The following is a 12,933-nucleotide window of genomic DNA, read 5'->3' on the forward strand; positions in this document are numbered from 1 at the left end:
CAATTTTCCTCTCATGAAAGTTGAATTTTCGAGAAGTTACGTGTTTCCATTAGGGCGGGACGATATTATTCGTAGGGATTCCTATGGAAGTGTAAGAGTAGAGTAATTTGAAGATGTTTGTGGGTGTTATTGTGTGGTGGTGGACGTGTATTTGTGTATTATAATCTTGATAAAAGTCTTCTTCTATATATAATTATAATGATTGGTACATATTTATACTCTATTTAAGTCAAATATGCATAATAGTCAGGTCAAGAGTATGCATTGAGAGTGTAATCAGAGATTTTTAAATTTTTTTTTTTTTTTTTTTTTTTTTTTTTTTTTTTTTTTTTTTTTTGATTTGGATAGATTGATGTTTTGACGCCCTCCTGGTAAACAGGAGGGCGTGGGTTCAATCCCAGCCGAGGTATGGAATTTTATCCTCAATATAATTTGAGAATTTGAGCACAATAATAGTAGTAGCCTACTGCTGGAGTAAAGGGACTTTTCAGTCCTATGCGAGCAGTATAAATAAGCACTATTATTATTATTATTATTATTATTATTGATGATGTCTATTTTGTGTTTTGGCTGGATTTATCTTTCGAGTTGTATTTGCTGAATCTTTGGACCATGATCAGGCTAAATTCGTAAATAGCTTACGTTCAAGGTCGGTGGTGTTAGACCCTATCATTTAAAATGAATCCCACCATCGACAAAATTTTGTACTTGTTTTTCCATTGCAAATATTTCAACGGGTTAATTTCTGGCGTTCTCGTGTTGTCCCAGAACCTAAATGGTACTTGTGTCTCTTCTCGTTCATCTGATGAGGGATATACTACTACACAAAGCACAGTTGTTGAATGGCTACGAAATAAAAACGGCGCGGCGGTGAAACAACAATTCGTACAAACACTGCTCACAATACAATGCTGGAATCGAGTATTAGGTAATGGAGGAGTTGCAAATGGGTAAAAAATATTAATAAATGGTCAATTCCTACGTAAAAAGTAGTGAAAAATCCAAATCTGAGGTCGAAACTCCGAAAAAAAAAAAAAAAAAACTTTAAACAGTTCGGAAAAGTTCACATTTTCTAATTGCCGTTCTAATGAAAAAGTCAAAGAGTTGTACGTCAGATTTCACGTCAAACTGCCGCTAGAAACGCTTAGCACAAACGAACGAAGCGGGAGTCATGAATTATGACGTCATTGCCTACGGGAGCGCATGCCGTGACGTCAAACTTCACGATTTACCGGTATTTTTTAAATCGATTTATCTCGGGCTCTAGAAGTCGTAGAAGAAAAAGAAAAATTCCGTTGGTCCTCATTTTTCCTGCTCTATGACTTTGAAACATCACCCAAGTAAGCGCAACTGATCTATTCAAATTCAATATTGCAGCATTACAACATCAGAGCTTTCAAAGGAAACAAGATAAACAAAACTCATAAAAAGAAAATATTTTCACATTTCTGTAAGTAAGTAAATGTTATGCCATTTCTGAGAATCATTCATTATATTATGATTATACCATGACTACCACACACGGAGAATATGAGTTCAGTAGGAACTCATAATTATGTAGGAATTTATGTAGGATTTTTTTTTTTTATTTTATTCTTCAGATCAATTCAATCTCGAGCTCAATAAACTTTGAGCTGAATCCTCCTCGTCTAAAACTTTAGCAGAATAGCTAAAGTTTGTGTCGACTGAGGTTTCTGAGAATCATTCATTAGATGATTATACCATGACTACCACACACGGAGTATAAGTTCAGTAGGAACTCATAATTTCATGACCTGAAAGCTTATATACATAGTATGTAATGCAGCTGTTGTGATTCTGAAGAGTATGCCTACTGCAAAATATTCAATGTAGAGTACCTCTATATCCTATATGTCTACTGAAAATACTGCAGGTGCAGTCAAGTGTGTAGTTTCCATTATCATTCCGCGAATTTATTTTAGATTCATAAAATAAATTTTTAATTTCATGACCTGAAAGCTTATATACATAGTATACGTAATTAATGCAGCTATTGAGATTCTAAAGAGTGTGCCTACTGCAAATAATTCAATGTAGAGTACCTATATGTCTACTGAAAATACTGCAGGTGCAGTCAAGTGTGTAGTTTCCATTATCATTCCGCGAATTTATTTTAGATTCATAAAATATATAGTTTATTGCATCATTAGCATCTTCTTCCTATGAAATAAATACCGATTAGGTGAAAAAAAACGGATAAATTTAAATACCTTGGAAGTACATTGTCAAAAAACGGAGAACTAGATATAGAAATAACTCAAAGAATAGAAAGCGGAGGAAAGTTCCCTCAGATTTTCACAAGCCAGCCACAGCAGCACGTTGAATGAACCACAACCAGTTCTCAATGTATCACTGAAGTTGTAACGTGTGTGGATGGTATCTGTATGGGTGATCAGTTAGGAAAACTCTATCTGCTTTATTTTTCCGACTTGGTTGGGTGAGGTTCATGTCCTCACATGAACCTCACAGGCAGGTTTTAAATGGATGGAGAGTAAAATCCACTTCACTAAAATTCTTAGCACTCAAACAGTAATGTTTTGAATCACTACTTATCAAAGTTTCCAACTTTTTGTCCTACAATGTTGGAAAGATTGGGGTTAAATATGCCTTGAACACCTAGGAATAATATCTGGGTTCTTTCCATGTGGTACCTGCCTGTGGTCGTGGTTATGTACCAGGTTGGGTTAGCCAAGGTTGGTAAAGTAACCTTGTTTTTAAGTTACCACTCCCATGCCAAACTGGGTACTTGTGCAGAAGTCACATCCGTGGAATATTGCTACCAAAGGAACTGGCACAAATAAGCAGTGACCAGTGTTATTATAGGGTTAGGTTAAACACAAGAAGGAGTTTACTTTGGCTACGAACTTTAGTAACCTCTATCTCTATAATATATAAGGAAGCTCTAAATTCGGGGGGACCCCCTAAAACTAGTCTCAATAGGAATCGTCGTTACATAAAAACCACTTTACAGACTTGGTGAAAGTTACCTACTTCACGACAAGACATTGTTACTATCATCTGAGAGTACTAGTACGGTAGAACCTCGATTATTCCAAATTCCATTATTTCAACTCCAAAAATCGGGGGGTTTTCGAAGGAAATCCTACTTATTTTATCAGAGGAAGAGAATGTTCAAGTAATGAGACTAATGATAATGACGAAGAAGACAATATCGAAGACTGTTTTTTGTTTGTTTTATTTAAAAATAAAAGAGTATTTATTCCCTATTTTGTTCTTTGGTAAATTTGGCCCCATTATCATTGTTTTATACGGCTTTTCGATTATTTCAACTTTTATACAGAACCTCGATAATTTCAACTACCCTCGGTCCCAATTGGTTGAAATAATCGAGGTTCTACTGTACTAGTACTATCTTTATGAGTAAGTGGTATTGCTATGATCTTCAGACATTAATATTGTCAGATAGTGCTAGGTAGCTAGCTTCTATAGTTTTAGAGTCTAGACTAAACAATATGTGGTATGCCTGTCTTCTTTAGCCTAATCATGTACCTACTACAGAATGTTAAATGTTTAGTTATGCTCTTCCTTCTAGTCATTCCCAACCAGTATTTGTCCACTGACAAAGATCTCTTCTTCGTTCTTCCACTGAGTTCTATCTAGAAAAGTGTTTGGGTTATTGCCAAATCACGTGTCAAGAAAACTTGCTATAGTGAGGAATGGGATGCAAAAGTTATAGTTTTAATAATATTCATACGTATGTCATATGTAATAATTTTTACTTTTTTCCTGTTCGGATGTCAATTTTCTTAACTTGATGCCTTGGAGCTTTAGACTTTAGATAACAAATGATTATTTATAGCAACAGTGTAAGGATTTATACCAACAGTGTAAGGATGGGTTAACTTATTTTTTGTTAAGATGCCATGACTGCACGGATAGGTATGCCCCAGGACTGTAGGTAACTATGTAACTTACAAGTTTTCCCTTGTTTGATGTCATTTTCCTTTTTTTATGACCGACAACATGAGCACAGTATTTCATCATATAATGAGTTTTTCCCTTGCTGTGATGTCATTTTTGGTGTCGTGCCCAAGCTCAAGACAGAGCTTTATTGGTCATCATATCATAACAAGGAGGTTACTCATAAATACTCCCTTACCTCATTTTCCTCTTTTTTTAAGAGGTTTGACAGAGGGAACTGTAACTGCTGTGGTCTTATCGTCCCGAAATCGAAGAGAGAAGGAAGACAGGATGGGAGAAAGCCAGCCCTTCCGAGAACGAACATTATCCCATCAGGATAAAATCCGCCCCGGGCGGGAATCGAACCCGCGGCCTAGCGCTTACAAGGCAGACGCACTACCAACTAAGCTAACTAGGCTGGCCTGTTCCTCTTCTTGAGAACTTGGAAAAAAAACCTAGTAAGCTTGGAGCGCAGAGCTTCTGCCTTGTAAACGCGCGGTCGTGGGTTCGATTCCCGCCCGGGGCGGATTTTATCCTGATGGGATAATGTTCGTTCTCAGAACGGCTGGCTTTCTCCTATCCTGTCTTCCCTTTTGGGACGATAAGACCTTAGCAGTTACAATTCTCACCGTTCCCTTTATCCAACCTCTTTCTCCACCTAAAGAACCTTATTTTGCATCTGATTTTCAGGTCTTTCGTTCATTGAACCATGAGTAAACAAAATGTCTCTTCGCTTTCGGGACGATAAGACCTCAGCAGTTACAGTTCTCACATATCCAACCTCTTTCTCCACCTAAAGAACCTTATTTTGCATCTGATTTTCAGGTCTTTCGTTCATTGAACCATGAGTAAACAAAATGACAGACTAAACACATTAGGATAATTCTGAATACAATAGCTGTCCTCCTTTCTCTAATCGTCTCCAGATAGGATTCCTAATAACCAGCTAACCGGTGCGCTGGCATGAATAATTCATTTAGTGCATCATCATGGCCCAGGAACAGAACTGTCTAAAATAGACTCCCTCACAGACATTTTCTTTTTGGGGTCTGGCTGGGGGGATTTTCAGACTAAACACATTAGGATAATTCTGAATACAATAGCTGTCCTCCTTTCGCTAGATAGAATCTATTTCGATTCCTAATCGTCTCTAGATAGAAACTATTTCGCGATCTCACTCACTATTTTGTCAGGTGATTAACCTCTGATTGAAATTATGAATATGCATTGCAGGAGAAAGGAACTATTTCGCGATCTCAGTAACTATTTTGTCAGGTGATTAACCTCTGAAATTATGAATATGCATCGCAGGAGAAAGCCACTTCAAGTCATATTAAGTACACTTGAAAGTGTTTATGCAAGGAGCCATTTCTGATTTTGCTTAAGAACTTTTTGGGTAAAATGGCTTTTCTAGTGTGAGTTTTTTTTATGTTTGATAGAGAGAACTGTAACGGCTAAGGTTTTATCGTCCCGAAAGCAGAGAAGGAGGACAGGATAGGAGAAAGGCGAAAGGCCGTTCCAAGAACGAACTTAATCAGTTTAGGTTAAAATCCTCCCGGACGGGAATGAAACCCGCGACCTAACGCTTAAAAAAAAAAAAAAAAAAAAAAAAAAAAAAAAAAAAAAGTGTCGTGTGTTACTTTTGCGGATACTTCTCGGACAAGATGGACACACTGCAGAAGCACTTGCTAGAGCACAACAAACCGAAGGAGAAGCAGAGGCAAATGTGTGAGGTCTGCTCCGCGGTGGTGATCGACGTCAAGAGACACATGAGATTCAAACACTCCGGGGAGTTCCAGCAATGTCCCCACTGTCCGAGGCAGTTCCCTCGCAAGGCAGAGTTGAGGTTTCACATCAAGGGGATTCACATGCAGGATGAACTCCGCGAGACGTTTTTCTGTGAATTATGCCACCGGCAATTCAAGTTCCTCCGATATTTGAAGAAACATATGCGTAAGCCTTGTTGGGGTAAAAAGGCTAAAGTGGAGTCAAATGAGGTACCTAAATAGGGCGGTAAGTAGGTACTTACTTGTCCGTTACTTATCTACTGTCTGTACGTATATTGTATACCGAATCATTCGAAGCCCCCCTTAGCCAGCCTAGTTAGTTTGGCTGGTAGCGCGTCTGCCTTGTAAGGGCTAGGCCGCGGGTTCAATTCCCGCCCGGGGCGGACTTTATCCTGAACGGATAATGTTTGTTTTTATCCTGAACGGATGAGGTTCGTTCTCGGAACGGCTGGCTTTTTCCTATCCTGTCTTTCTTCTCTCTTCGATTTCGGGACGATAAGACCATAGCTGCAGTTACAGTTCCCTCTGTCAAACCTCTTAAAAAAAAGTTGAGTGTAAAGTTGAGTCCACTCGTAAAATTTGTAGCCAAAACCAAATATCCACCTCTTTTTTTTAAAAAAAATAATAAATAACCGAATGGTTTGTCAAGCGTTGACGAAGTTGGTCAAAATATAAATATTTTGTAGTATGCCTCTCATCAGATGGGCGAGAAGAGACACTATACTTCCCATTTAGGTGCTGGGTCAACACGGGAACACCAGAAAGTAACCCGTTGAAATATTTGCAATCGAAAAACGAGTACAAATTTTTGTCGATGGTGGGATTCGAACCCGGGACCTTCTGCATGGCAAGCAAGCGCGTTACCACTGGACCAACCGTGCCCCATTGCTTACAAGCCAGAAGCGTTAGGTCTGCCCAGGCAGAAGAGTTAGGTAAGCGCTACCCTTCAAGCTTACTATGCTAGCTTGAGCATAACACAAAACTAATGATCTTTGATTGTTCGATGAATTCAAAGGCCAAGGCTGCATAGAATCTGTATTAATTCGCCACGTGTACAGATGTACACATCCTGAAGTCAACATAAAATGCTAACCATAGGACGGACATTGTAGTAATGCTTCGGTGGTGCCGGGGTGATTTTGTAAAAAAAAAGGACATTGTAGTGTAGATCTGCCACACTCTTATTTCCTGACCTTGAAAGAAAGTAGCAAATTCTCTTTCTTGTGGTTTCTGAACTAAAGCTCTCTTTCGTAACTTCTAACTACAAGTTCCTCAAGACCGGTTTATGAAGATGTGAATTGATTTAAAGAGTAACATTTATTGGATTATTGGTACTATACGTACAGTTCATCCAGATCAATGTGACAGCAATGAGTCATCAACCCAAAATGAAGGAACCAATCAGATTGCAGGAAATCCTTACATTGTTGCAATTGAGGTAAAGGTCTATTTTTGATAAACTCTCTCTTTTAAAATGCAGAGGTAGAGCTCTAAGGTCAGAGGTTGGATTCCAGAACAGGTAAGGTGGATATCGCCTTACCTGACTTTGTTTCACTGTCGGAGGAAGCACTGTGCAATATAGCTCCCCCTTTAAAAGATTCTCTACCATTGCACATGTGACATGTTTGGCAACAATTGAGCTAAAGTTCTCTTTCGTAACTTCTAACTACAAGTTCCTCAAGACCAGTTTTGGAAGATGGGAATTGATTTTAAAGAGCAACATTTATTGGATTATTGGTACTATATAGTTCATCCAGATCAATGTTACAGCAATGAGTCATCAACCCAAAATGAAGGAACCAATCAGATTGCAGGAAATCCTTATAGGTACCTTACACAATCATTAGTAATGTCATTATTTCCAAGTAATGATGATGAAAAATCAGAAAATCCGGAATTCCATCATTAGTAATGACATTAGTCATCATTAGTAATGACATTACTAATGATCATGTAAGGTACCTATTACATTGTTGCAATTGAGGTAAAGGTCTTTTTTTGATAAACTCTCTCTTCTAAAATGCAGAGGTAGAGCTCTAAGTTCAGGGTTGGATTCCAGAACAGGTAAGGTGGATATCGCCTTAACTGACTTTGTTTCACTTTCGGAGGAAGCACTGTGCAATATAGCTTCCCCTTTTAAAGATTCTCTACCATTGCACAGGTGACATGTTTGGCAACAATGCCTATTTTTTGCTGTCACATTGATCTGGACACACTATAGGTAATGTTTTGTATGTACATGTTTTGTTATATTTGTGTTTCAATATTTGTGTTTTTGTTATATTAAATTTAAAATTTTCCAATTGTTTTGAACCCATTCAGAGGTTGAAAAGAGTCATAGGAACTCTCAAGCAGCGTCCACACATAGTTTACGGCCGTCACTCAACGGTCTGTCGATGCCAACCGACCAAGTGAATCTATGTTGTCGAGACAGTGTGGACGGTTTCAGTCGACATCGATCAACGGCAGTCGACTATGTGTGGACGCAGCTTAAGGGTTGGGTGGTAGAGAACGCCCCAGGCTATAACCTCGCCTAGCGGTTACCTTGCAAAAGTCTATTATCAATTATAAACCAAAGGAATGACTTGTGATAGAATGATCAAAGAAATAAACAATATAAATACTTACCTACCTAGCTAGACACATGCTGAAAACTATTAAGTATGAACTATGAACCACATCATGGGAGTTCGAAGGGTTAGGTGGTAGAGAACGCCTCAGGCCATAACCTCGCCTAGTAGTTACCTTCCAATTTAAGAGTCTAAACAAAATGAATGACTCATTCTGAGAACTATTAAGTATATTGTACTATTAAACATTATCTCCAAGTTTTATCTCTTGATAAGGTCCAATATTTGCTCAGTTGTTGCCAGTCAAATAATCTTAGGCCAGGAACCAAGGTCATAACATGGTTGTAAATTGTTTGTACCGAGTACTACCGAGATATGTAGATAGTAAGTAGATAGACTTATTAACTGGGGTAAAAAAAATACTACTCAAGCCAGCCTAGTTAGCTTGGTTGGTATCACGTCTGCCTTGTAAGCGCTAGGCCGCGGGTTCAATTCCCGCCCGGGGCGGATTTTTATCCCGAACGGACAATGTTCGTTTTCGGAACGGCTGGCTTTTTCCTATCCTGTTTTTCTGTCTTCGATTTCGGGACGATAAGACCTTAGCAGTTACGGTTCCCTCTATCAAACCCCTTTAAAAAACACAACTTTAGAACCCGCGTTAGTTCGCGGGTTCGATTCGCACCAGGGGCGGATTTTAACCTAGGTTCATTTTTAGAACGGCTGACTCCTCCTATCCTGTCTTCCTTCTCTCTTTGATTTCAGGACGATAAGACCTTAGCAGTTACAGTTCCCTCTGTCAAACCTCTTTAAAATAATAAAATATAATGATTCAATTCAATTCAATTATTTATTTATTTAATAGATATACAAAGGTGTTTTTCCCAAGTCAATATTGACTTCTAAGAAATATTTATACCTTATACCTATTTAGTTCATTTTTGTTCGTTTCTTCGTCTGATTTCAGTCAAATATTTGAACCCGAAAACCAGGATCGCTTTCATTCGGGTCCCATTCGGTCCCCATAAGCTACTCACCTCAGTCCTGCCCCTCATCAAAAAAGTAGATAAACTCCCTGTCAAGCTTTCCATACTCTATGTGAGCGCCACCATTAGTCAGTGCTTCAAATTCGTACGGGTATGTGAAAAATAAATATTTTTTGGTTTCGGGATGATAGGACCTTAGCAGTTACAGTTCCCTGTGTAAAGAGGTTTGATAAAGGGGGCACGGTTGGTCCAGTGGTAACGCGCTTGCTTGCCATGCAGAAGGTCCCGGGTTCGAATCCCACCATCGACAAAAATTTGTACTCGTTTTTCGATTGCAAATATTTCAACTGGTTACTTTCTGGTGTTCTCGTGTTGACCCAGCACCTAAATGGGAAGTATTGTGTCTCTTCTCGCCCATCTGATGAGAGGCATACTACGGGATGGGCATGCTACGACACAGGCCACAAGCGTCCAATGTAGCAGTTGTTTCATCGCTACGAAAAAAAAACGGGGGGGAAACACTCATCTTTAAAAAAAAAAAAAAAAAAAAAAAAAAAAAAAAAACAAAAAAAGATTAATGAGATGAATACCGTTTATTCCTGCACATGTTCATAAATAAATAAAAATGGTTTATGTAAAAAAAAAAAAAAAGTTACCGAGTCTTCAATCAGGTATCCATTATATTTTTCAGGACTATCAAAGACGACATCTCGAGGAGCTCTGGTCTCTTCTTCCTCCAGGAGAACAAGAACAAGTGAGAAGAATTGTGCTCAACCTCAACATCGATGATAAGTTTGCTCATCACCTGAACAAATAACGAGGAAGCACCTAAACTTACCACTGTACATACTTAGGTAAGTTATACTTTGTATTACCCTATGTATAGAGAGTAGTAGTGAGAAGTATTGTGCTTTAACATCGATGATAAGTTTGCTCATCACCTGAACAAATAACGAGGAAGCACCTAAACTTACAACTGTACATACTTAGGTAAGTTATACTTTGTATTACCCTATGTATAGAGAGTAGTGAAAAGTATTGTGCTTTAACATCGATGATAAGTTTGCTCATCACTTGAACAAATAACGAGGAAGCACCTAAACTTACCACTGTACATACTTAGGTAAGTTATACTTTGTATTACCCTATGTATAGAGAGTAGTGAGAAGTATTGTGCTTTAACATCGATGATAAGTTTGCTCGTCACCTGTACAAATAACGAGGAAGCACCAATTATAAATCTTCGTATAAAACTGTACATACTAGGGTAAGTTTCTGGGGCGAGAATGTAATAAAATCCTTTTTAGTCCGTCCTTCCTTTATTATTACTAATAATAAAAGGTATAGTGGACGGACTATTGTATTCGCTTCGGTGTCGTCTGTCTGTCTGTCGGTCGGTCTGTCTGTCTGTCTGTCTGTCTGTCTGTCTGTCCCCATAGAAGGACTTATCCAAACCTGGTCGACCTATATATCAAATTAAAGGTCTTTTCACCAGGATTACGAAAATGGTGGTGCAAATTTTGTCCAGAAAACCATAAAGCCAAAAAACCAAAAAAACCGGTTTTTGCGGGATTTTTTTTCACATTTTCTCACACAAATGAGCTCTGATCTCGAATTTTGTCGCGACGACCTATGAACTCAAAGCGAGAAAGTTTTAGATAACACTTCAGTCGATCATTTAAGACCGGTTTTAGCGTCACCTATGTTAAGCTACGCCGAGAAAGGCCAATAAATGGATGGGTGACTTAAACATTATATTGGAAATAAAGGGAGAACGGGCTCTAGTCTTGATTTAAAATCATTACATGAAAGTAAAATCGAAAAACCAAATCAAGAATAATAATAAACTGATTATTAAACAAATTAGGTAGGTACATAGGTACTGATTGAATAAACTACGGGGCTAAATAATTCCCGGAGGGACGGGCCCCCCCAAAAATAAGTACCCGGGTATTTACCCATCACTAGTGCGAAGGGCATTCATTCGTAAAAAAAAAAATGTAACCAAAACCAAATGTCAGCCCAAAGCAATTACCGCAGGGACGCACTACCGTCCGAACTAAATTGCATGGCAATGCCAATTTTTCCTCTCATGAAAAGTTGAATTTTCGAGAAGTTACGTTTTTCCCATTAGGCGGACGATATATTCTAGGATTCCTATGAATGTATAGATAGAAATGATGGTAGTATAGTAATCGAGAGTGAGTGGTGGTAAAAATAAACATCGGGTGTTATAATTGGTTCAAGTACGTTTGCCGAATATAATGTTCTATTCCGCCTATAACTATAATATAATGATAGCCAAACCTACTAAAAATATACCTCTATTCTGCCAAGGTCAAATATGATAATAGTCAAGGTCAAATATGATTGAGATGTTGATAGAAATGATGGTAGTATAGTAATCGAGAGTGAGTGGTGGTAAAAATAAACATCGGGTGTTATAATTAGTTCAAATACGTTTGCCGAATATAATGTTCTATTTCGCCTATAACTATAACATAATGATAGCCAAACCTACTAAAAATATACCTCTATTCTGCCAAGGTCAAATATGATAATAGTCAAGGTCAAATATGATTGAGATGTAATCAGACGAATCGTATAGATATTTTTTTGATTTGGATAGATTGATGTTTTGATTTGGATAGATTGATGTTTTGATTTGGATAGATTGATGATTTGATTCGGATAGATTGATGATGTCTATTTTGTGTTTTGGCTGGATTTATCATTCGAGTTGTATTTGCTAAATCTTTAGGCCATGATCAGGCTAAATTCATGACTGGCTTACGTTCAGGGTTGCCGAAGTTGGACCTATAATTTAAAATGAATCCCACCATCGACAAAATTTTGTACTTGTTTTTCCATTGCAAATATTTCAACGGGTTAAAACGCGCTTCACTAGTGTGCATTGCACCTAAGGAGTAAATTAAAGATAACTAATAAATAAATAATTAAAAATATGATTCTAAGTAATTGACAAATTGTTTAATTATTTTCCAGGACTATCAAAGACGACATCTAGAGGAGCTCTGGTCTCTTCTTCCTCCAGGAGAACGAGAACAAGTGAGAAGAATTGTGCTGAACCTCAACATCGATGATAAGTTTGCTCATCACCTGAACAAATGTGTGCATTGCACCTAAGGAGTAAATTAAGGATAACTAATAAATGAATAATTAAAAATATGATTCTAAGTAATTGACAAATTGTTTAATTATTTTCCAGGACTATCAAAGACGACATCTCGAGGAGCTCTGGTCCCTTCTTCCTCCAGGAGAACGAGAACAAGTGAGAAGAATTGTGCTGAACCTCAACATCGATGATAAGTTTGCTCATCACCTGAACAAATAACGAGGAAGCACCTAACATAAAACTCCGTATAAGACTGTACATATTTAGGTAAGTTTCTATAAGTCCCCAATTTAATTACATTTTTAGCTAAATCTCCTTTAGGGATTTTTTATTATTTTGTATGGGTGGGGGACTTTAAACAGGGAGTAGACCAGCTTGGTTTGGCTAGTTGACTTTCAACAGAGAGTAGGCCAGCTTAGTCTCGCTAGGAGACTTTAAACAGGAAGTATACCAGCCTGAAATTCCTCTTGCTAAAGAAATAGCAAAAGTTGAGTGCGAAGGGCATCCATTCGTTA

The 12,933-nt window shown here is 38.0% G+C and overlaps 1 protein-coding gene across 2 annotated transcripts in view; it reads left to right on the forward strand.

The window, feature by feature from the left end:
* LOC103523237 (ribonuclease P/MRP protein subunit POP5) overlaps nt 1-12,672 on the forward strand; it is a 22,912-nt gene extending 10,240 nt beyond the window's left edge. Inside the window, exons 3-4 of one of the 2 annotated variants that reach the window (XM_017449296.2) lie at nt 9,264-9,433; nt 12,512-12,672. In XM_017449296.2, the coding sequence (XP_017304785.1) occupies nt 9,264-9,433; nt 12,512-12,637 (296 nt within the window). In that variant the 3' untranslated portion in view covers nt 12,638-12,672. Of the gene's footprint in view, nt 1-9,263; nt 9,434-9,973; nt 10,124-12,511 lie in introns of those variants that run through there. The other variant, XM_008488300.3, reaches the window with a different exon arrangement.
* The last annotated feature ends 261 nt before the right edge of the window (nt 12,673-12,933 follow it).

Source organism: Diaphorina citri, unplaced genomic scaffold (genome assembly GCF_000475195.1).
Source record: "Diaphorina citri unplaced genomic scaffold, Diaci psyllid genome assembly version 1.1 scaffold83, whole genome shotgun sequence".
In the NCBI taxonomy this organism is placed as follows: domain Eukaryota; kingdom Metazoa; phylum Arthropoda; class Insecta; order Hemiptera; family Psyllidae; genus Diaphorina; species Diaphorina citri.